The 24,952-nt window shown below is 45.8% G+C and overlaps 1 protein-coding gene and 1 pseudogene across 7 annotated transcripts in view; one reads left to right on the top strand and one right to left on the bottom strand.

Annotated features, from left to right (window-relative positions):
* Positions 1-24,952, top strand: part of TRAK1 (trafficking kinesin protein 1) — a 99,213-nt gene that overhangs the window by 14,570 nt on the left and 59,691 nt on the right. For 5 of the 6 annotated variants that reach the window (XM_082412780.1, XM_082412786.1, XM_082412781.1 and 2 more), the window contains exon 2: positions 8,486-8,680. In XM_082412780.1, coding sequence (XP_082268906.1) covers positions 8,486-8,680 — 195 coding nt within the window. Of the gene's footprint in view, positions 1-8,485; positions 8,681-22,595; positions 22,927-24,952 lie in introns of those variants that run through there. The other variant, XM_082412784.1, reaches the window with a different exon arrangement.
* LOC309638144 (hypoxanthine-guanine phosphoribosyltransferase pseudogene) lies at positions 9,725-19,810 on the bottom strand (annotated as a pseudogene). Its single transcript has 2 exons — positions 19,787-19,810; positions 9,725-18,751 (listed from the first exon to the last, which is right to left on the bottom strand). The product of its transcript is annotated as a hypoxanthine-guanine phosphoribosyltransferase pseudogene (transcript).

The following is a 24,952-nucleotide window of genomic DNA, read 5'->3' as shown; positions in this document are numbered from 1 at the left end:
TTAAGTGTACACTTCACCTTGTTGTGCACACATCACCTCTGTAAATCTCCAGAACTTCATCATCTTCCCCAGATGCAACTGCACCCATTAAACACAGATTCCTCTTCCCCTCTCCTCCAGCCCCTGGCAGCCGCCTTTCTGTGTTCCGTCTCTGAATTTGACTCCTCTAGCAGCCCCCATAGGAGGATTCAGAGTGTCTGTCCTTTTGTGACTGGCTTGTTTCACTTGGTGTAACGTCCTCAAGGTCCATCCATATTGTAGCTTATGTCAGAATTTCCTTCCTTTGTAAGGCTGAATAATATTCCATTGTACATATCTACCACATTTTGTTATCTGTTCATCCATTGATGGACCCTTGGGTTGCTTCTACCTTCTGGCTATTGTGATAATGCTACTATGAACATGGTGTACAAATATCTGGTCAAGTCCCTGCTTTTACTTCTTTTGGGTATATACCTGGAAGTGGAATTGCTGGATCATATGGTAATTCTGTTTAACTTTTCAAGGAACCTGGTCATGCATGTTTTTAACTTTATCAGATATGTACTATAAACACGCTTATGTATTTTGCACTTCAGATTTTTTGGATTCCCCTCTTATTTTTAATCCCACATGGGAGATTACTTGTTTGAGGGTCATGACAGAATTTTGGTTCTCCAAACATGCTGTCAAACTGTTTACTGCAAGTGTCGTTCCAATTTCCACCAGCTCCATCTGTCTAAACACTAATTCAGCTGTGAGCACATAAATTACAATCACACTGACACTGGCTATTTTCATGTAAAAATATTTGCCTGGTAATTGAATAATTATAAGATATATAATATATACGCTTTTAAGAGAAATTATCAAGAAAATTGGAAAGCCAAAGTATTTTTTTCTATTTATTTCCTAGTAGATCAAATTCAAACGAATATTAATCCACCCCACCCCACCCCAGCCCATTTTTTGAGCATTTTCCTGCAGGTTTAACTCTTAAAATTAACACGTTAATTTTTCCTTTTAAAATAAAATTTCTGTGCAGTTCTAACTTTATGTCTTAGTGTTAGAATCAATCTATCTTGTAGTGTGGTATCGTCTGCTTTTGTAGATTTCTGTGCAAAGCCCATTGGAGTCACTATTTCTGCAAAACACTGCAATCAGTTTTGACATCCGGGGGCCTCCATAGCAGGGTCCTTCTGACTTTGCTTTGCCCCGCCTCTTCCTGCCCTCTTGTTGCACAACACGCTGGCGTGTCTGAGTGGACGGGGCCACATTCAGTTGCACAAGGTGGCACTTTAGCCTCGTGTTGGAGACCCTGCTTGTGAAGGCGGCCGCTGGGCGGCTTGGCCGTCTCCGTTTGTGCTGCTGTCACAGGGGGCTGGTGTCGTGTGTGATCAAGCCACAGCTCAGAACCTGACACCCCATCTGTGTGGAACTGAACCGGGGTCATTGTTTATCCTTTTTCTTAGAAAGAGTCACTTCTGGTGGCAGGTAAGGCCACGGCCCTTCCAGTGTCAGGTTTTGTTTCTGTCTCTGAATCCTGATTTCCTTGGCCTTTCTGCTTCCATGCGAGTGTCTCTGGAGACACTGGTTACTGCTCACAGCAAGGCAGCAAGGAAGAGAAGAGAAATCTTGTCCTTGTGGGGCTGGAATGTGAGCAGGAGGTAGTGTGTCGGGAGGTGAACTCAGGATGGTGGGGACATGAAGGCATCGGAGTCCTGGCGTCCAGTCCCAACACTGCTCAGCTACGAGACCTCGCCCAGGTCCCCGCACCTCTGGCGGGGCCTCAGTGTCCCCTTCCGTAAGTGGCAGGGCTGGGAGAGGCTGGCTTGGGTGTGAGCTCACGCCGGCCCTGGGGAGGGGTCTGAGAAGTCTCGGGTGGAAGTGGGGAGAGGGCAGGTGCGTGGGAGGGACGGGCGAGGGGACCACGTTGCCCTTTTAGACCGTTTGAACGTTGAGCCACCGGCCTTATTCATCAATTTTTTTTAAAGAAAGCAAATTTAGTTAATGAAAATCACAAGGGGCTGTCAACTCTCAAATGTTAATGGGCAAGATCCCCCTGGAGAACTTGGTGTAAAAGCCAGCTCCTGGATCCCACCCTCATAGATCCTGGCACAGAAGGTCTGCGGTAGAACCGAAGGAGCATATAAAGAGCCCATTACAGAAGTGCTGTCTGCCCCGGGGCGCCATCACCCCAGGCTCAGTTCTCGGGAGGGTCCCCCAGTTCTGCTGAAATGCCCACAAATGAGGGGAGGGAGGAGAAATGCTTGCTTGCACGTTCCTTCCCTAGGTGATCCTCCCAAGGGGCCGCAGAGAGTAGCAGCGGGTCGTGTGTGGATTAGAGTTGGGGGGACGGTGTCGGGGGGCGGGGTGTGTGTGTGTGTGCAGTGGGCTCAGCCACTTCCTAGTGGAATGACTTGGGCTCCTCGTGTAACCTTTGGGACCTTGGTTTCCTGGTTTGTAAATGTGTTCCTGCACTTCACCCTGCACTGCCTGCTGGTTTGTGAGAGTAAGTGAATTGCAGGAATAGACACAAGTGGTTTGTATCGTTCAGCAAAATGTGTATTGAGCATTTACTGGTTACCGGGCAGGGTGCTGGGTAAACAGTGGAGAATGTCAGCCTGCGGGGTGGTCCTGCCACTTCCTGAGGCTCCTGGTGCGGGGGCCGTGCAGCGGACCGTGCCTCGGTCTCACGTCTGCTACTGGCTGCTCTGTGACGTTCAGCCACCTCCTCAGCCTCTCTGAGTGCAGCCCTCTTCTATTAAATGACGTGGTTGAGCCAGTAGTTTCTAGTTCTAAAGGTCCCTTTGTAGTTGGTGAAATCACAACTTCTATGGTATTCTAGAGAATAATTCTAACAGAGTTCCCCGATGAAGCTTAGGTGAGGCTCTTAACTATGTGACCCTATGATAGAGAAGAAGTTTCCAGAAGGACGTCTGGCAGATACCAGTTGCAACGTATCACGTGTGTCCCTGGCACCAGTATGGCCTGTGTGTGAGTCTCTGAGCCCGTGCCCTTTAATCCTAATAACTCAAGAAAAAGGCGTCGTTTCCAAGTCTGTACAGAATGATTTGCAGGCGGCTGAGTACGTGAGCTGTCTTGTCTTGTGAAGACTTTAAGACATGGGTATGGCTTTGCAGTCACTGCCAAGGTTAATGGGTAATGACAGGGGCTTACGGACCCTAGCCAGAACTTCTTCAAGCACAGGCTGGGGTCACGTTCTTTGCTTGTCACCTTTAGTGTAGTCTGGAACCTTCTCCCAAGGCCCAGAGTTAAGACACCAGGATGGGAAACCCCAGTGTGCAAACCGGAGACACATGTGTTTAATTTGACCTCAGGTATTTACAGGATTCTCAACTAGCGTCCAACGTTTAAAAATCAGGGAATCTTATGTAAAAATACAGATCCCCGGCCTCTCAGAAGAAGTCTGGCATATCCAGGTGCTATGGGGCCCCCTCGGTGGAGGCAGGATGTGCCGGGAGTGGCGGCCACCTCCAGACACAGCCCTTGGTCCGGTGGCTCAGAGACATTTTGGGTGGAAAAAGAGCTTTTCTGCAACCTGATGCCTTTGTTCTGCAGATGGAGAGACAAAGTCCCAGATAAACCAAGACGTGACTTGCGGGTGACATGGCGAGGTTGGGGGCAGGGCCAGGGCTGGGAGCCCATTCTCCAAACTTCTGGAGCAGCTCTTGCTGCATCCAGGGCCTCAGGCGCTCGCCAGCAGGTGGCAGTCGTGGTGCTGGCTGGCCTGCCTCAGGGTCTGGCTTTCCTCCTTCCTCCTTTCCTGTGCCCTTCTGTTGCTCTCTTACTTTGATTTTGCCAGATTTTCTCTGGCCAGGCTTCTCCTCTTTGTCCAGCACTGCACTCTCTCCCTCCTTTTATCCTCGCCTCTCCCCCCGCTGTTTTTCCTGGGATCTCCGGAGCCTGGGGGAGTGTTCAGGATACTGTCCTCCTCTCCCTTGCAGCTCTCTGTTCTCCTGGGCCCAGCGCCCTCAGCTCCGGTGTACAGGCAGAAGGCCCAGAAACCCCAGTGGAGCTACCCCCCGCCCATCTGGAGGTGGCCGCCACTCAGAGCCTATAACTGTGTGGTCCTAGATATGCTGGCTTTTTCCAACAGGCTAGGGATCTGTATTTTTGCATGAGATTCTCTGATTTTTAAACATTGGACACTAATTTAGAGCTGCAGTCTCCGCTGTAAAATGTATGCCTCATCTGGGGCGCCTGGCAGGTTTCATGAACCTGGCGTGTCACCTTTGCATCAGTGCAAATGCTTAGATGGAGGGGCCTCCTTCGAGCCCCCTCTGGGGGTTATGGATCTAGCCCAAGTCAGGTGGAGAGTGGACATAGCTGGACCTACAGCCCCAGACCCTCAGGGCCCTCTCCCACCTCCCACAGCCCTCGGTGAAGCCCCCATCCTCGGATAGGAGGACCCGCTTCAAACCTTATGCCTTGGAGAAAGCTAGGAAGGGTTATAGCTCTGAAGAGGTGAAGAGAGGTCTTACGTTCTGCTCCCAGGGTGGTGCTATAAGAATACTGGACACTGGATTGGATTTGCGTTTGCTGAGTGGTTGAGGTGACATTCACTTCCCCGTGGGACTTTCCTCCATGCTGGATGAAGATACTGAGTGAGACTTGAAAAGACCTGGACACTAGATGGCTCCACCTTCCACATGCTAAAGGCTGGGTGTTTGGCCGACTAGGCTTGCCACCCGTTGCCGATTCTTCCTCCCTTTTTTCCATCATTCATCCAACGCTTACTGAGCACTTCCTGTTGCCCAGCGTGATGCTGAGGGCTGGGTTAGATGTTAAGGGGTAATTCAGAGCTCCTCCCGAGGGACTCTCTGTTAGAAAACGCATGTAACAGTGTAGTGAAATAATCTCTGTACTAAATACATAGCCAGAGGGGAGAGGTCAAGGGAAGCTTGAAATATGGGGTGAATTTGAGTGATATTTTGCGATGGGGTTTGCTGGCAGGGAAGGGCATTCCAGACAATTAGAACAGGTGGTGTCCAAACCAAGGTTTGTGCCAAAATGTGTTTGGAGGATGGCAAAAAGTTGGTGTGGCTTCACTGAAGGGATACTCGAGAAGTGGCTTTAATAAGGTAGATGTGTATTTCTTTCTCTCTTAAAAGTCCAAGTGGTAGATGGCCCAGGAGTGCTGCCGCTATCCGCTTGTCCCAAGCACCCAGGGTTGCTCTGGTAACCCCCTAGGTGCTGCCTTTACTTATACAGTTGAAGGCGGCTCCAGCACCACCCCATCTCTGCATTTCGACAGTTGGATAGGGTCTGACTTGGAAGTTCTGTTTACATCCTGTTAACCAGGCATATGGACAGACCTTACTGCAAGGAAAGATGGAAAATGTAGTTTTTACCTGCGTGGCCGTGTGCCCAGCCACACCTTCGGGGTGACTTTACCGAAAGAAAGAAGCAGAAATTGGATATCGGGAAGCAGTCAGTAGACTGTGTCTTAGGAAAGTGCGGGCTGAATCATGAAGCAGTTTATAGGGAGCTGGGAGGTTTTTAAAGCAGGACAATACTGTGATTTTAAAAGTGTCTTTCACAGATGGAGCCGGCATCCATGGGGCTGTTGTAATTGGCGAAGGGGGGGATGCTGAGTGTAAGTCCACCCGACTTGCCTGGGTGAGCCTGGCCTTTGATGGTTTGACAGGCTGGGGGTCGGTGGGTTCCGGGCTGCTGTTGCTGTCGATCTGCCAGAAGCCGTGGACCTTTCGGGGCCTGGGTTCAGTCAGGAGGGGGATGCCCTTCATTTGAGACTTAGCCGAGACTACATAGTATAGCTTGTTAATAGTGTGAGTTGGAGCACTGGAGAAATGAGCACTGTAGAGAGCATTCAAAGGTTCCTTTCCTCCAGGTGAGGCCAGCAATGCCCTTTCACGCACTGAGCTTGAGTAGGCGCCAAGGGAGGGGGTGGGTCCGCAGACAAGCTACTTCAGTTCTTGGCTCTACTTCCCACGCTCTGGAAGGGAAAATTATCCAGACACCTCCCTGATTTGTCAGCGTGTTTAGCTGGACACCTCTACCATACTTACGAAATCTGTACCTGTTTAGAACGAAAACTTCCCGTTGAGAATAGCCTGGGAATCCCCCAGCATTTCTAATGCTCCCGCCTGGGAGATGGGCAGCAGATGGCAGAGGGAAGGGCACAGCTTACAGTCAGACGGCTGAGGCTTCTCATACACAATCTGCCACTTATTTAGCCAGGTGACCTTGCCCTACAGGATATTCCACAGCTCCTGTGAATCTCAGCTTCCTCGCCTATAAGTCAGAGCAAATATTATCTACGTCTCTGGTTGCCGGGAGGGTCAGAGAATGCACTGAATGCTCCTGGCTTGGTGCTTGGCACGGTGAAAGCATTCCGGGGGAATTCTCAAAGGCTCTCATATTATGTTTACCCAACCTCAGGCCTCAGATGTGTCTTCTCCATGTGGCAGAGGTGGTGTCCCCCTCCACAGGGGGACCTTGAGGCCCCTAGCCCTGCAGCCAGGATCAAGGAGAGCTCCCTGGGCAGTCTTTATAATCGTCTCCTAACTCTCTGGGCCTGCCAGGCAGCTGAAAACTTGCTGATGTTTACATGGTGGGTCACATTACGGAAAAATCAAATATTCAGAGTTTTTTAAAAAGGCTTTTTGACGCAGCCTCACCTTTGGATACTTGATCTCGCTGGTCATCATACGCTTTAAGGAAAACGATACCTCTTGGGCACAAGGACCCACACTGTAAATACGTTGACCTTCAGCCCTAGGAACCTGGAAGGACAGGGGAGTCTTAGCGTTTGAGCAGCTGCCAGTGTGCTCACAAGTGACACAGCGTTCTTAGAAGGGATTTTATTTTTATTTTTTGGAGTCCGTTGCCTTTCCTACCACCAAATGGCAGTGACACCAGAAGATTCTAGCCTGTCGTGTGGGTGCATCGTGCAGGGATGTGTTGGTACCCTGCCCGTTCTCCTAGGGATAGGCTGGCGTTGCCTTTTGTGGAGCAGATCTGTGCTTAGCCAAGAGATGCCATCGTTTGGGTGTCATCTCTCCTTGACCCTGTATCCCCTCAGCCAGATGCTGGTCATTTTATGGTTGTGAGGCCTCACCTCGATATGAGCTTTGTGGGAACTTACTCCCCACTCGACTGTGAGACGAGGAAATATTTCCTTAGTTAGGAGCTCAGCTGGAGCCTTTTGGAGGGTGTTTTGTCGCTCGTGGGAGATGATAAAGAGATACGAGACATCTTCTGCCTTGAGGTTGGGCTGCTGGCTCTGGCCGAGGGGAGGGCATCACTCTGTTCTCCGCAGACCTTTGCAGAGTGGCCGAGCAGCTCCGGCCTGGTGGGGGCTGGCTGAAATGCCAAGTGCGCTGGCTGTGACATTTCCCACATGAGGCAGAGAGTCCTGAGCGTTCACATGTCCCCCTCCAGTCCCCAGAGCTCCAAGTAAAATTGGAGATGTCTTTACTTTCCACTTATAACTCTTTCCGCAAGCACTTGAAAAGCCACGTGGACTTCCTGAGTCGAAATGTCGTGCAGTGAAGCTTTATATGTTGAATTAAGTAAGAAGGGGTAGCGTGGGGTGGTAGGAGGTTTGCGGGGGGCGGCTAGCAGGTGCTTCCCCTGGGCTCCTGCCCAAGAAGGGGGGAAGTTGGCCACTGAACGCTCTCTTTACCTGTGATTCCATAATATTTTTGCCTGCCGTGCAGCCTTCTTATTAAATACGAAGGAGATGGGGATTTTGGTAAGTCTCTGGCATAGCCCTTCTTCTGGGCAAAGGTGTCCACATTCTTCCTGAGGAAGACAGGTTAATTCTGCCTGGTATGCTCAAAGCACCATCCTGTCGGGGGAGAGGTGGTATTCAAGCTGTGCCTTGACGGAGGGGCACTTGTTGGTTTAATGGCTGGAAGCCCCATGAGGATACAAGCATTGCAAAGGCAGGACCACGACTGTTGCGTTTACCATCGTGTCTCCTGTGACTGTGGGACTCAGGATATAGTTGGATGATGATGGATGGATGGATGAGTGGATGGAAGGAAATGCAGGAGGATGAACAGGTGAGTGAATGAATTAAACGAAGGCAAAATCTTATCTATGTGGAGACATGGTTTGAATGGTAAAATAGTGGCAGGAAGAAGTTTGACATATTGGTGGAATTATAACTGGTTTGGCTTAATTGTAGAGTCATTGCGAGAATGGCCAGAGAAAGGGTTGGAAAGAAAGACTTAGCCCAAATGGTGAAAGCACAAGAATTTTGGCTTTACTTCACAGAAAGTGGGCAGCTAAACAAGCAGGAACTATTTCAGGGAGGTCTGGCAGTAAGCATGCATAACTCCTAGTTTCAAGAGTAGAATTTAAATTGGGAAAGGATCTCTGATGTGGCCTCATCTGGCCTCTGTGCTGCGGGTAAGTAGCCAAGACACTGGCTATAGGCCCCAGGGTTAGGTCACTAGCAGCGGCGGGGCCACCACCAGGTCGGGCTTTCATCTCTCCATCTTCTCCCCTCCAGACGTGTGCAACAGCACTGACCTTCCGGAAGTTGAGATCATCAGCCTGCTGGAGGAGCAGCTGCCCCATTACAAGCTAAGAGCTGACACCATCTACGGTTATGACCACGACGACTGGCTCCATACCCCCCTCATTTCTCCAGATGCCAACATTGACCTCACGACCGAGCAGATTGAGGAGACGCTGAAGTACTTCCGTGAGTGATTCCCCTTTCTCGTGATGCTCTGTCCTCCTTAGCCGTGGCCGCACGTGAGCGCTTGTACTGGCTGCTGCATCTTGCAGCCTGCCATCTGTAGAAAGTACTTGAAGAAATGCGGTTGTGGGATTTAGCCCCATAAAAGGCCTTGACTTTGAGTCTTCTGGATAGAAATGTCAGAGTAGTGGGGACAAGTATGAGTTTTCATTTGAACCAGCTTTCTCTTAACCATATTGAAGAATAGAAAATGCTCCCACGTTTGCAGGGCAGAAGTGGAGTCACAGATATGGGGAACAAACATATGGACACCAAGGGGGGAAAGTGGGGCAGGGGTGGTGGTGGTGTGATGAATTGGGAGATTGGGATTGACATATATACACTAATATGTCTAAGATAGATAACTAATAAGAACCTGCTGTATAAAAAAATAAATAAAATTCCAAAAACTAAATAAATAAAAGTTTACTAACAACAACAACAAAAAAACAGATTAAAAAAAAAAAAAGAAAATGCTCCCAGGAACTTCCCTAGCCAGGGCCAAAAAAAAAAAGCTCCCATTTCCTTCCATGTGAGTCCTTAGAAACTTGTGTTGGGGAGGAGCTTGTCTGCATTTAGAACCCAAGGTATTGGGAATCTCTAGGCTGCTCAGTATTTATAGGACACAGCCTGACATATCAAGGCTGCTGATTTCTGTGTGAAAGCCCACTAAGCTGGTTATTCGGGAGAGGCAAGATATTGCTGCAGCAGCAAAGTGGTCCTGCCGTGGGCTGCAGAGCTGACACCTGGTAAGGTGAGCAGTACACTAGGTGGGGCTTCTTTCAGTGTGTTTGTGATGACAAGGATGTGAAACTTGATTTTACAGGTTAGAAAAATATACGATAATTAAAAAAATTCATACCAGTGATATTGCTTTTTTTTTTTTTTAAATTGAGGTATAGTTGATTTACAACATACCAATGATATTTCTGATGTTCACTCAAGATGTAATTTTGATGTAATTTTTCTCTTTAGAAATTCATGGCAGCCCCGTGAGATTGGTAAGACCAGTTCTCTTTTGTTTTGACCCTCCTGACTTAAAATTCAAGTTAATTTGAACCTAGTCTAAATTAGTGATGTCACTTTGGAAGTGACATCATTTACATATCCATGTATCATTGCGTCACCTTTAAAAAAAATAAAAGAGTACAACGATCCTTCTTCTACTTAGAGATAACTTGGTTCAAAACCAACTTATTCAAATAAATAAATAAATAGATAAATTTTAAAAAGTGAGAAAAAAAAAGAAAAAAGAACCCCAGCTTATTGTGCATCTGTAAAGTTTTCTGTAATTATTTTTGCCACTACAAACCAATCTCCAATATTCTTGAATTTGTGAAATCATTAATAATAAACAAGTCAAACTTGTAAGTTTCTTCTTTAGCTTGTATCTGGGCTATTTTCACATTTTCTCTATTAGATATTAGTAAGGAAGGAATTTTGTTTAAATTGGCCTGTGTTTTTATACTTCATGCAAACCCTACAGTCTCTTTGTGAGCACTGCAGACGATCAGTTTTGATAGGAGTAAAAATAGAATAATCTACACCAGGGCAGATATGAAGCACATTAGACTTGAACTAATGGTCAGGTTGACACTTCAGAACTTCCAGTGTATCTTGTAGCCTAGAGGAGGCTCATTACAAGTCACTTTTGTTTACTCACGGTATCTGTATGCCCAGGGAGATGTGGTATTGTGTGGAAAACCGCGTCCTGGGTGACCTCCCTGGTAGGTTTCGTATTTGGTTTCTCCAGACTGCTTCACAGTAGAATTCACAGCAGAGTTGTTTTTCCAGAAATCCCTGTGTGTTACCTACTCTTCCTTAACAGACCCTCCTATGATTCTGCAGGACTCCGCTTGGCCATTTCTACTGAGGGAGGCTCCCGGGTCCCTCACACACACACTGATTAATCACTTACATTCACAGTATGATTGGAACACCACCCAAGGATAATACTTCACTGTTGTCAGAGACCTTTCATATGAATTGGCTTATCTCATCCCTGTAAAATGTCTACAGTTTGGGCCAGGCTGATTTTATTATCAAGGAAATTGAGGTGTGGAGGGCTCATAGTATTTATTCCATAGCACTGATCTATAGCTTCTAAAATCCTTTTAACAGTATACTTGAACAGACATTGTGGCTTGTTATTATTTGTTTGTTTTGCTTCTAGTGATATACTTAAAGGAGAGAGAGAGAAAAAATCCTGGTGGATTTGGCAGTGCATAACACAAATTATAATAAAATTAGAAAACCAAAATAAACATTGAGCAGAGATTCCGAAAGTTCTTAGAGCATGGTTGCCTTCAAGTCTAACCTTAATTCTGTGTTTTCTTCTGTGGTACCTGCGCTTAGAGCAAAGTGGGTATTTGCTGAATATCAATTAAATGAATGATCAAGCATTAACTCTTAACTTAAATACAGCGCCCTCTAGAGCAGGGCTTTCAAACTGAGGTCCTGGGACCCCCAAAGGGTCTGTAGAGAGAAATTGGAGTTCTGTTAACTTGTAAAGGAAAAAAAAATACATCCTTAACTTCATAAACTTCTAACTGAAATGCAGCATTTACTTTCATTATGAACATAGAAAAAACAAAGCACAGTGGTATTACCAGGGCCTGTGACTTTGTCACCAGTAGAAATCACAGATATTTTCATGTCATGCTACAGAAGAGGCAGATACAGAAGAAATAAGATCTGTACTCATCACTGCTTTGAAATTACATTCATTATTAGATGTGCTGATCTTGTTATTTAATGTGCATTGATAAAGAGGCACTTATATCGCAGACTTCTTTTTGAAGTTTTAATAACTGCATTGTAATACAATTGGTTTCCTTTGTAGTCCTTTGTATTTTATTTTACGTCTCTAAATCTTTCTTCTGAGGAGGGGTCTGTGAGCCTTGCCAGACTGGCCCAGGGGTCGGTGGAAGCATAGGTTAGGAGCCCTGCTCTTTACCTGGTGTCCTTTTTGGATTTCATTTGTTTGTTTACACGTGTAACCCAGGACATGCCATGGTTCACACCACTGTGACTCACCAGCGTATTAGATCAGTTGTGAGGTGTGTGGGAAGACAACGTAAACCTTCCTTTCACTTTAGATTTATTTTCTGCATCAATCAGGGCAGTGGTTCTCTTTGGGAATCAGGGTAAGTGATTCCCCAGGGGGTTCTGATACGCTCCCCCAGGTGAGAACCATTGGACAAGAGGGTCACCTACACCAGTGCTACACAGATCAGAGTGGACACCTTGGGTGTCAGGAGGTGGGATAAAACTCATCTCCCTTTCCTACATGTCATCCCCCAGAGGAGAGAAACGATGCTTTGCCTTTTAAATCTGGCCCTCACCTGGCTTGTTAAGAAGAGGCAAGAAAGCTTTGGGTTTCCACCTTTACCAGGTGGTAGAATGACCTTTTCAGGCAAATTTCAACAGTCAAGTGGATTTTCACTCCCGTTGAGTCTGAGAAACACAGAAAATGAAAATGACCCACACAGGAAATGTACCCATAAATATGGAGCATTTAGGATTCGATGGTGCAACAGGAAGAAAGGATAGTCTTACTGTGTGCCAGGCACCGTTTTATTTTATTTATTATTTTTGGCTGTGTTGGTCTTTGTTGCTGCACGCGGGCTTTCTCTCGTTGCAGCGCGTGGGCTTCTCCTTGTGGTGTCTTCTCCTGTTGCGGAGCACGGGCTGTCGGCGCGCGGGCTTCAGTAGTTGTGGTGCATGGGCTCAGTAGTTGTGTCTCGCGGGCTCTAGAGCTCAGGCTCAGTAGTTGTGGCTCACGGGCTTAGTTGCTCCACGGCATGTGGGATCTTCCCGGACCAGGGCTTGAACCCGTGTCCCCTGCATTGGCAGGAGGATTCATAACCACTGCGCCACCAAGGAAGCCCCCAGGCACTGTTTTTAACGCTTTACAAGTATGTCATTTAATTCTCACAGTGACCTCTGAATAAAATAGTCTTGCTATCCCTGTTCTACAGATGAGGATATTGAGGCTCAGGGAAGTTAAGGCGCTTGCCCCAAATCACACAGCTAGTAAGGTGGGGTGCTGAGTTTCAAACCTAGGTCGTCTGGTCTCACTTTATGTCTTAATTAGCCATTCTCTCAGAGAAGCGAAATAAGAAAAAAATTCTAGTTTAGGAATAAAACACATTTAGTAAATGTGAAAAAAGCAAACCCTCAGCTTTAGAATATGTCAGTAGCTTATTTATTTATAAAAATGTGTCCGACATATTCAAAATTCATTTTCTTTCACTCAAGGTCACTGTCCTAAGTGAAACTTAGCCCGATGTAGCTTAATTTCAGGATGAAGTTTCCTTCTTCCCTGTGATTTTTGCCCCTGCGTCCTGTGGTGTATAGGTTATGCTTCCCTGAACTCAAGTGGAGATGACTCTGTGTGCTGTAGATTTTTCTAATCTCATAACGTTCAGTGGACACCAGCCATGAGGGTTGCTGTGCTGGTGTGTAGGTAGTTACGGCTCCTTCTGGTGCCTTTTCTAAGGGCAGTGCTTTTTGTTAACTTTTCGGTTAAGGAGCATTGGACAAGAGAAGAAATCTCTCTCTGTCTCAAGTGCAAATGATCTGCTGACAACTTCACCTCTGAGTTTATCTGGAACAATCCTTTTCCTAAGAAGAGAAGGTTATGAAGCAAATAAGAGTTTCAGGATATCATCTCATTGTTTGCTTTTGCTGTAAAGTATTATTAATGAATCAGTCAACAGGTATTTATTGAGTGCCTGGTATGTACCTGTAATCTTTCATGAGCTTGACTTGTTTGAGTTCCAGCTGAGGTTTTCTGGCTAAGGAAGCAAAGACATCTGATTATTGATTTTCTTTCATTACCTAACCAGGGACTTTGCACCAGGTTGGGCCAACACAAGGTGCCCTTGAGGCCCTCCATTGGCATCCTGTACTGAGTTGTCTACCTTGCTTGTGTGGGAGGAGTGAATGGGGTCTGGGAACCTGCATGTTAAACCAGCTCCCCGTCCCATTTTAATTTTGTAAAATTTAATTTAAACAACGGCAAGAAAATCAAAGACCGTTGATCTAGTCCAACCATTATTGTGCAGCCCATGTCCACTTCATGTTCGAATAGGCCAGAGTCCTCAGCCCACTGCCTTATATTAAATAGGTGCTTAATAAGTGCTTCTTAAGTAAGAGAAAATGGAAAAGCATCTTCTTCAAATTAAAAAACAAGTTTTTCTCCTTTCTTATCTTTTTTTTTTGTAAAAACAAAGCAAAATTAAAAACAGCGTATAGAATAGAAAGATCATTTTGTTTGTTGCCCCCTTCCAAAGATTGCCTTCATCTAACTAAAATCGTAAGTGAAACAAAAATAAAGGCACCACAATATGCACTGAGCCTGTGCAAATTAAAGGGATAAATAACACACAATGCTGACCTTCTAAAGGGAGGGGTCAAAAGTTATATGAGATGGGGACCTAAGAGAAAACAGGGTGTGTTTGTGTGTATTTGCGGGAGGGGTGCCATGTGGAGCACTGACAAACATTGTGGTAGGTGGGGTTGAAAGAAGGAAGGAAAGATAAATGATGGGAGTCAGGGGAGGTTGTACAGGGGATGGAGAAGGGATCTAATAGCCAGAGAAAACTTTTCATTATCATTTGCTAACAAAAATAATACGAAAATGTATACATAATATATTTATAAATAGTTGCCATGAGTTCCTCTCATGTAAATGCCCACGTACTGGTTGGGTCCTTTCTGCCGCTCTCAAGACCTCGGGCAGTTTTGTTTCCAGGTGAGGACCTGAGTGAGCCCTGGAATTGTGCCTTCTCCCCTCTCTTGCTCCCTCCTCATGTGAGCGGTCTCTTCCTTGGGCCCATTTTCATTGCTTTTAGCTACACAGAGGACTGCAGGGTCAAAGGTGGAAGCAGAGAAGCTCTGGCTGCACCATCGCTCCCCACGTGTCGGCGACACGCGGTCAAGGTGCCGCCTCCCCGCCATTCCCCTCCAAGCGTGGGCCTGGGTGCCAGGTGTCCGGGAGAATTGAAGGAGCTTATCTCTGAAGGTCCAAAGCAGCCACATCCATGCAGGGTGCTGACCGGGACCAGGAGCCCTGGGCACAGTGTCTGGTGAGCAGGGCAGCCAGCTACTTATCCCAGTGAGCAGATTACCCTGTGACCCTTAGGCCTACTTTGTCACCTGCCACCTGCCAGCTTTCACTCTTGCTCATCATTCCAGATTCCAATGCTGATTTATCTTTGCTTTTTCTTTTAAGAACAAAAATGCTTGGCAAGCAGTTCTGTACAGATTGACCGTTTTCCTTTTCATGTGAATCCAGCATGTCTAAGACAAAGTTGGAACGGACTCAGGTGGGAAATTGACATGACAGCTCAGCTTGTAGCCCATCCGCCCCTCCTGGGTGATGGGCTCAGGCCGTAGTGGTTCTGAGGTACGGTTTGTGTTCTGAGTTTCTGGTTTGTGTTTTGAACCCTGTGACATCTGCTGCATGACCTGCTGGTTCCAGGCGTGAGATGCCCTGTGCAGCCCTCCCAGGCTGCAGGAAGTAAACTTGGAACCATTTAACACGTCCGAACTCTGTTTCTTCTCTGTATCCTTCTCAGACGTATGAGTGATTTTTAATGAGGACTGCATCCAGGCTGCGGTGCACTTGAGTCTGTAGGTCTCTTTTGGGTGCCGTCTCCTGCCTTTGTTCTGTCCCCACGTTCTCCCTGGAGGTGGGATGGGTGCCTGCTTTTCCTGTGCTTGAAATGAGGTGGAGATGGTTTGGGAGGGGGTAGTTGACAGCAAGCTGTTCGTTAGCAGCCTGCCTTCTGCCACAGGAGCTCAGTGACTGGTAGTGGCAGTGTTTTAAAAAATTAACATCAGAAACTCATCTTAATTTGCAGTTATCTGCAAACTCATAACTGCATCAGTAGTAATTTAATCCAAAATTGTTAGCATTTAGTCATTTTTAAAATGTATTGAATAACTTTAAAATTCTTATATGTATATATATATATATATATGCATATGAGTATATTAAATTGTGTATGTGTATATGAATATTTATGTGTTCACACAACTAATAATTAGAAACTTAGAAATTTTATTAAATTCTTTTACACATTTAACTTTGATTACAAGTTGATTTAACTAGAGCCTTCTTAACTTTGCAGACCAAATCTATTAGAGTCTCTTAAATGCTTGCAAAAGACAATACATAACTAACTTTGCAGCCCAGGATCTGATCCGCCTCCTACCTGGGGGTAGTTGTGGCCACAACATCAGGTTTTTCTATTCTTTTACCTACCTCCTCATTCCATATGCGGTTGGCTTATTCATAGACACCCTACTTAGAGAAATGTTCATACAGTGCTTTATAAAAGATATTAGTGCCAGAAGCAGAACAGTCATACACACCCGCCCTCCCCTACTTCTTAAGATGGATTAAAAATGTCTCCCTGTTATTGTCCCCTTTCCCTAAGGCAATATATCAGTTGCCTTGTTCACTTGGTTGCCCTTTTTATTTTCATATTCATTGACATTCATGGCCTTTACAGACTCAACCCGTTTCCTGTAACTGTTATTAACTCTCTTTTCTTTTTGATGTTCGAATTATCACAAGCTGGCTGGTGATGTCCTTTTAAGCAGGCTCCTACGCCTTATCACTTCTACCCCAGACCTTTTGGAGTGGTCTTTTGCTTTTGTGCAACATGCTATACTGCAGGCCTGTCTTGAATTTTCCTGCCCCAAGATATGGAATCAGCAACTCTCCAAGGATCCCTGTTAAGATTTAACCCAAATCTGGGCACCAGAATGTTGATGTGCTGGGGATGGGTGGAATAGTGTCCTAGTTGGGCCGCTTTCTTGACAGAGCTGGCAATACAGGCCTACCTCGTTTTATTGTGCTTTGCAGATAACTGCATTTTTTACAAATTGAAGGTTTTTTAACGAACAAATCTGTCAGCACCATTTTTCCAACAGCATTTGCTCACTTTGGGTGTCTGTGTCCCATTTTGATAAATCTCTCAATATTTCAAAAGTTTAAATTATTATTATATTTGTTATAGTGATGTGATGAGTGATCTTTGATGTTACAGTTGCCAAAAGATTACCACTTGCTGAAGGCTCAGATAATGGTTAGCATTTTTTTTAGCAATAAGTTATTTTTAAATTAAGGTATGTACATATTTTTAAGACATAATGCTATTGCACACTTAATAGACTACAATATAGTATAAACATAACTTTTATGTGCACTTTGAAACCAAACATTTCATGTGACTTGCTTTATTGTGATATTTGGTTTATGAAAGCGGTGGTCTGGAACCAAAAATGCAGGATCTCTGAGGTATGCCTATAGAATTTTTTTTAACATCACAAAAGACACATTGGTAATTTTAACTTACCTCTTATTCTCCTGATCATTTTTAATATCGTTCTTAAAAAAAAATCTTTTCAGTTTGTTTTCTCTGTGCGATGCCAACTTGAGTTATCTCCTTTAATTCTACCCCTTCTTTTTTTTTTTCTTTCAAATTTTATTTGTAAATACTCCTTGAATGTTTTCTCAATTATTTTTCTTCTTTTAAAGAGAGAGCCTTTATTTTAAGGATTTTTACATTGAAGACTTCAAAAAGTGGTAGGTTTTTAGAACTTATTGACCTGTATTTAAAAGGAACTGTTGACAAAGATTCGCCAGAAATAATCTGAACAAACGGGAAAATACAGTTAATACTACTGAAACCTACTAAAATAATTCCAGGACATATGGTTTATCCGACATAACGATACCTCTAAATGCTGTCACTGATATGAAACTGACTGCTTCTTTTCTAAACGCACAGTGGTATAATTAACAATATTCAATCACTTCTGTTCTTTCCTGAATATATAAAAATTAAAATACCAATTAAAAAACTAATATATTCTTCTCTTTAAATGTTTCTTACAGATACAATTTCAATATTTTCATTCAATAGTGGTGTGGTTTAAGAGGTTTTTCATTCACAAGTCAAACAACAATCCACCCAAAGGGAACTGATAGTCTGTAGGCTCATAGTGCAAATAAAGAGTTCGGGGATGCAGCAACTGACCTTTCTAAAATACAAAACGGATAAAATTCTTAGAGGATACATTCAGTAAGCTCTACTAAGCAGCTGGCCACAGAACTAGAACATTTGATCATTTTCCTGGTGATTTCAGTGGGACTCCAGATGTTTCCAGACTCAACTTGAACTCTCATCTTAGGCTTTGTATTTTGCTTTTCCAGTTTTGCTAATGACACAAACATGATTCAAATCCCTGAAGTATTCATTATAGTCGAGGGCATATCCTACAACAAACTTGTCTGGAATTTCAAATCCAGCACATCTGGTCTATATCCAACACTTCGAGGGGTCCTTTTCACCAGCAAGCTTGCAACCTTGACCATCTTTGGATTATGCTGCTTGACCAAGGAAAGCAAGGTTTGCATTGTTTTGCCAGTGTCAATTATATCGTCAACAATCAAGACATTCTTCCCAGTTAAAGTTGAGAGATCATCTCCACCAATTACTTTTATGTTACCTGTTGACTGGTCATTACAGTAGCTCTTCAGTCTGATGAAATCTACAGTCATAGGTCTAGATCTATCACTATTTCTGTTCATTTGATGTAATCCAGCAGGTCAGCAAAGAATTTATAGCCCCCCTTGAGCACACAGAGGGCCACGATGTGATGGCCTCCCATCTCCCTCATCACATCTCGAGCCAGCCGTTCCGTCCCGTCCATAATTAATCCATGGGGAATAAACACCTTTTCCAAATCCTCAGCATACGGATTAGGTCTACAGAATAAAACTAGGTCATAACCTGGTGCATCATCACTAATCACGACGCTGGGACTGCGTGTCGCCCTAACGGAGCCGGCTGGCGCACGGGCCGAGGGCCGCCTGGGGAGGAGAAGCCGGTGGCGGGCCGACCAGGAGGCGGAGGCGCGGCGGGAGGTGGTGGGAAAGCAGAGCGGCCCGCCCCAGCGCTCCGGCCGCCGCTGCTCAGAGCCCAGGCCTGTTTTCTCAGTTATTGACAGAAAAGGCTTTGGAGGTGGTTGGTGCCCGGTTTGGATTCAGTTGCTCTTGGTTTTTGCTGAGTGATCCTGGTCTAGTGACTTCACCTTTCTGAGCCCCCTTTCCTTGTCTGCCCAGTGAGGGGGTATTAGGTAGCAGGGCTCTGAGGGCTGAGTGAGCTGTAAAGGGCTGTTGTCTGATGTGCAGTCGGCACTTATTAAATACTGTTGTGTGAACATGAGGGTGAGTGAGGGGGTCTTCTCTGAGGCTGCTCCTGGGACCAGTCCCGATTCCTGATCCTCCTGGGGTGGGGCAGTGATGGGGGGAGCCCAGGAACATTGGAGGAGAAGGTGCTTTTTCAGCTGCAGCAAGCCTGGGCCAAGGAAGGGCTGTAACTCTCTGGAGTCGTGGGAATGTTGGAGGAAAGTGTGGATTTGAAGGCAGAGAAACCTGGATTTTCACCTTGGAACCATCTCTAAAGAGTTGTGGGTGGATTACTGCATCCTTCTGAGCCTATCACATGGCAGTTTTGGTACGGACGTTCAATTTAAAACTTGCTCAAGGCCCATAAAATTCACCCATAAATGATGCTGTTTCCTTATTCATACACATTCTGCTTTCTTTTGCATTTTCTAAGAAAGTAAATTGGGAGACTTCCCTGGTGGCGCAGTGGTTAAGAATCTGCCTGCCAATGCAGGGGACACATGCTCCATCCCTGGACTGGGAAGATCCCACATGCTGCGGAGCAGCTAAGCCCGTGCGCCACAACTACTGAGCCTGCGCTCTAGAGCCCGCGAGCCACAACTACTGAAGCCTGTGCGCCTAGAGCCCGTGCTCCGCAACAAGAGAAGCCACCGCAATGTGAAGCCCACGCACCGCAATGAATAGTAGCCCCCACTCGCTGCAACTAGAGAAAGCCCGCGCACAGCAGCAAAGACCCAACGCAGCCAAAAAATAAATAAATAAATAAATAAATAAATAAATAAATAAAGTCAATTGGGTATATGCAGTCTTCAGATTTGATGTAAGTTGTGTTCAGTAATTTGTAAATGGCCTCACCCCACCCCCAGATTGCCACTCCTGCTCATTACTGCGAACTCAATGCCTTCTAATGAATTATGCTGGGAAAAGCTGATACATGACATTTCTACCTCATTTCCCTCATTACAGCTTAGAAAATTGTACTCTCTTTTTAATTGCTCGTACTGGCTTGTTTCCTTTTTTAAGGAATTAGAGTGATGAAGATGATCCCAACTAACATTTATTGCAAACTCACTTTGTCCCAGGCACTGTGCTAAGTGCTCTGCCATGCGTTAATTAATTAACGCCTCGCCCCATCTGTGCGGCAGGTATTATAGTCACCCCATTGAGCAGATAAGACTCAGGTGTCTAAGAAGGTCACAGAGATGGGAAATGAGGATCCTGGACCAAACTTCAGGCCGCCTAACTCCAAAAGCCCTTGGTCTTAGCTATGAAGCTAAACTGCCTGCCATTACTTGACCATCCATCCATCCATCCATTGATTTTTGCTTTTATGGTGATGTGGGATGAATAAAATATTTTTGAAATTCGTAGCACTGTGAGGTAAATGTGCCAAGCCTTTGTTTAAGGGGTTTCTAACTGCACCTAACTTTTCTGTGATGCTTTATGGAGTTTGCATTTCCTGTTCCTTTATTACATCTTCATCTTGAAAATTAATATTGGACTCTTCCCCGCCCCGAATATTGGATTGAACTTGTTGAACATGCTGATTTTGAGGAACCTGTTAACTGTTGATCGGTTTATTTATGAGGCCTATAATCATCTTTTTAGAAACACCTTAGGGAACTTTAAAAAAATAAAGTCTCGGAAAACCTTAGGACGCCAGCCTCAGCTCCCCTGTCATGAGGAATGACATCTGAGAGGTCGCCTGGTGGTTTGCTGTGGGGCTCTTGAGAGGTGCCATCATTGCCAGGGAGAGACATGACAAGGACCAAAGGGAGAGATGAGATATGTTCAGATAATGGGGGCAGTTACAGCAGGAATTAAAATCATTGGCTGCTGACTTTAATTAGGTGAATGTCCTAGAAAATTTTAAATGTGTATCCAAGTTGGGGTCTGAGGAGGGCACACACACACACACACACACACACACACACACACACACACACACTCTTACATAGTTTTCCTCTAAATTTTCTACCAGACACACACACAGACAGGCAGATACACACACACACACACACACACACACACACACACACACACACACACACTGTAAAATCTATCCCCCACCCCAATCCGTCTATTCTATTGAAGAGCCTTGCCATCCAGTGTAGTCTGGGGACCAGCGGCATTGCTATTATGTGGGAGCTGGTTAGAAATGAAGAATCTTGGGCCCAACTGCAGACCTGCTGCATCAGAATCTGCACTTTAGCAAGAGCTCCAGGTAATTCACATGCTCATTACAGCCTGGGAAGGCCTGCCCTAGAGGGATGCCTTTTCCTCCAAGTTCATTCACTGAGGTATCATATGCCATTGGAAGGATAAAGGGAAATTGTCCCCGTTTGGTCACTGTGGAAGGAAAGAAGCTTGCCCTCCCAATAGTGGTTGAAGAGTCCTTTTACTATTACTCATTCGCAAATTATACAGTCTTGAGTAGAAGGTTAAGAGGAAAACTGAATCAAGGCCACACTTGTTGCTGTTGACACCAACAGATGGTTACAGTACCTGGCTAACAGGCTGGTGAGGTTCTGTAGGTAGTTTTGCTTTAGGGCAGTGGTTTTCCAAGGGAGATTTTGCGCCCATGGGTCATTTGGCAGCATCTGGAGACATTTTTGGATGTCACATCTACAGAGAGAGAGGGTGGTGCTTCTGGCACCTAAATGGGTAGAGGCCAGGAATGCTGCTAAACGCCCTGCCATGCCCAGGACAGCCCCGCAATGAAGAATTATCTGACCCTAAATGTCAATAGTGCTGTGGTTGAGAAACCCTGCTTTAGGGAGTGAGTTTAACTTATAGTAAGTCTAAAATCTGTTTAATTATCCCATTACTCATTTAAAAGAAATATTTCTAACATGCTAAACACTTAGGACTAATAAATGTTAACTTCACTTTTTTTTAATAAATAAAACGTTACCGATGCATTTATAAGTACAGTTTCAAAGTCCCATTCCTTCACCCTTTCCCCAGAGGGAACCACCTTCCTGAGGGTGGGCTGTTTCCTTCTGGTGTGTATTTTTGTACCTTGATTACACATATAAATGTCCATGAAAACAGTCTATTATATTGCACGGGCCCCTTTGTAATGGCGTTCTCCTCTATTTGTATGTTGCAGGCTCTTTTTCCAGGAGTTAGAGCAAAGGCACGAGCAGAGAACAGGACTGTATCTAAATGAAAACGTTTCCATTTTCTAAGTATTTTACATTTCCGTTAGGTGGTGGTTAAAATTTTTAAGGAAAAATGCTTAATGTTTAAAATCAGGTTGAGGAAAGAAGTAATGGTTGCAGATTGTTAAAGGTGGCATTTTTCAAATGCAGATTCTGTAGTGACCCAGAATTAAGCAAATAAACTTGTGCTGACATTTGTTGGAGGGTACGATGGTGGTAAGGTCCCTGGTGCTGCCCCCCTTTTCCACCTGCACCCTCCTTTCTGCCAACGTGGCACCTCTCAGCCCCCGCTCCCAGCATCCTTGGAAGACATTTCCTCCATCTCTGCATCATTTTTCAGAGCCGGCCTGTTTCTATGGCAACTGTGAGATTGAAAGATGAGCGGGAGCGGGAGGCGAGGCTGGAGTGAGACCTCAGGGTGGTGGTGTGTGTCCCTGACGTCACCTTCTGTGCTTCCGGATAGGACGATTCTGGCTACTCCCATTCAGGGCTGCTGGCTGGTGCCGCTTTATTAGCGGGGCTGCCAGGGTCTCTGATAGCTCTACAAATTGCCTTTCTTTCTGCTCCTCCTCCTCCCCTCCACAATTTTTCTTTTCACTGCGCCTTTTCTGTTCTGGCTCCAGACTGTCATTAAGAATGCACAGCTTAATTCTGGTGTGTTTTGGGACGCTCTTCTGCCCAGTGTTTTGGAAGGGCGGGGAGGCATGGCAGCGTTTCACTTGACGTCGATGGCGCCGTGAAGTGCATTCTTTCCTCTGCAAGAATACTGACTATGCAGAAATTTATCGAAGCGGATTATTATGAACTAGACTGGTATTATGAAGAATGCTCGGACGGTAATTATGACCCCTGCAGAACAGAGCGGGGATGTGTAGGGCCATTGTCTCCTTCGGGGGAGGGGGTGTCCTGGAATCTTCCTGGGGAGACGGGCGGAAGGAGGGCCACGGGACCAGCACCGCGTGGCTCTGACCCTTGCGAAGGCGTGGTGGAGGAGACAGCAGGTGGGCAGGGCTCGTGATTGTGGGAGGCTCCTTGGCAGTTTGGAGGTGGTGTTGGTGTGTGCTGGGCTTGTGAGCATCACACGTCAGTGGGATTGAATTCTCGCTGGGGTGATGCGTGTGTGTGTGTGTGTGTGTGTGTGTGTACGCGCGCGCGAGCGCGCAAGTGGAGATGTGGTCCTCATTAGGGTTCAGGGATTAGTGTTTTCAGGAAGTGGTCCTCTGCCCTGGGAGAATCCACCCTTTTCTGAGCCCAGACCTGGGGGCACAGGGGAGGCTGGAGAAAAGGCAGAAAGAAGCAGCCTCCCACCTGGCAGACAAGTCAAATGAATTTTCCTTGTGGGCTCCCAGAGATGGGGGTGGGAGATGTTGGGAGGGGCTGGAAGAGCCTGTATCCTCCGCTGTGTGTGCATGGAGGGTGTGGCACATTCCAGAGGAGACTGGGTGGAGTTTATGTGGCTGGAGCGGCCTCAGGAGGTTCCAGGCATCAGGAAATGGCACTGAGGTGCATTCTCAGGCCACAGGGGAGGGGCCTCGGGCTCCTGTGGTTTTGGCATCAAATTGTATATGACACAGTTAACCTGTCGTCTTTAATTTCTTCTTTAAAGTGACCCTCAATCTGTGCCTTTACATAGACACACACAAAAAGGACACAATTAATATATATACTTAGAGGGTCCATTCCCCCAGTGATGATACGTTCCCAGCCTCACACGAGCCAGTAATAGGTAAGGTAACTGCTTTTTAATTGAATCCGGAGTTTCAGTCTCTCTAACATGACTACATTTGATTAACCTGAATGATGTAACAGGCTGGGACCTGGCCTCATTAGTAAGCTAAGAACTACATAATTATCTCTGTATCTGCTGGTTTCTGCCTTGACTATGGGCTGCAGGAAAAGGGCCAAGAGCCTTTCTTAGCGGGGGTGGATGGATATTTAAATGTGCTGAGAAACCTCCCTAGCTGAGCCCCACCATCCCCAAGCATTAGATGAAGACATTGCCATGTTGAGTCCCTGTGCATCTTTAAACATCCTGAGTAATGATGATGGTGGGCAACTCCCAGGGTTGTGAGGGGAAAAGATGACTCAGTTTTTTTTCTTTTGGGTATATTATTCTTGAAGCAAGTTCCCATCCTATTACCCAACTCCAGGAGGCAATTATAGGGGTACTTCTTTTCAGAATCCGTCATTGACCTCTTGAAGTTTTCTTGGTGATTTGTGACTCGCTGAACCCTCCATAACTTTTTAAAGTATGGACCACAGGATCACGGAGCATTGGTTACAGCAGAGGGCTTGTCTCCCAGCCCAGGGATGCACTGGGTGTGGCCATGGCTCCCACGGAGCCATCCTGGAAGTGAGGGAGGAAGGTTTCTTACTGTCTTGACCCAACTGCGACACCGTCCAGCTCTATTTACACCCTTGTCTGAGGAAATGAAGCCAGTCACTCTCGGTGGTTAATCTGAAGGGTGAGAGGAGGCCTGCTCTTATCTGGATGTCTGTCTATCAGAAGGATTTTCTTACCCGGCCATTTCTCAGTTGAGTCTTTTGGCCCCGAGGCAGCCAGATCTCTCTTCTTCCAGCAGAAAAGGAAAATGGAAGAAGAGGCAGCTCATCTGTCCAAGGGTAAATAAATGTTGATTGCAATTACTGTCGGAATTATGTTGAGCAAAATACTTGCCTTTATCCTTCATCCCAATTTGGATGAAGCAGAGAAGGCCACTGGGACAGAATTTACTGTGGCAACTGACATTTTCGTAATCCCGTTTTAAAGATAGTTAAGTAAAGCAGGGAATTAAAGGAATGGAAGCTCAGAACTAATCTGGTTTAGGAAACCCCACAAAAGGGGGTGGAATTCAAGAATAT

The sequence above is a fragment of the Balaenoptera physalus genome, assembly GCF_965194825.1.
Source record: "Balaenoptera physalus genome assembly, chromosome: 11".
In the NCBI taxonomy this organism is placed as follows: Eukaryota; Metazoa; Chordata; class Mammalia; order Artiodactyla; family Balaenopteridae; genus Balaenoptera; species Balaenoptera physalus.
Note: the sequence above shows the minus strand (reverse complement) of the source record. Positions and strands in the feature narration are given on the sequence as shown.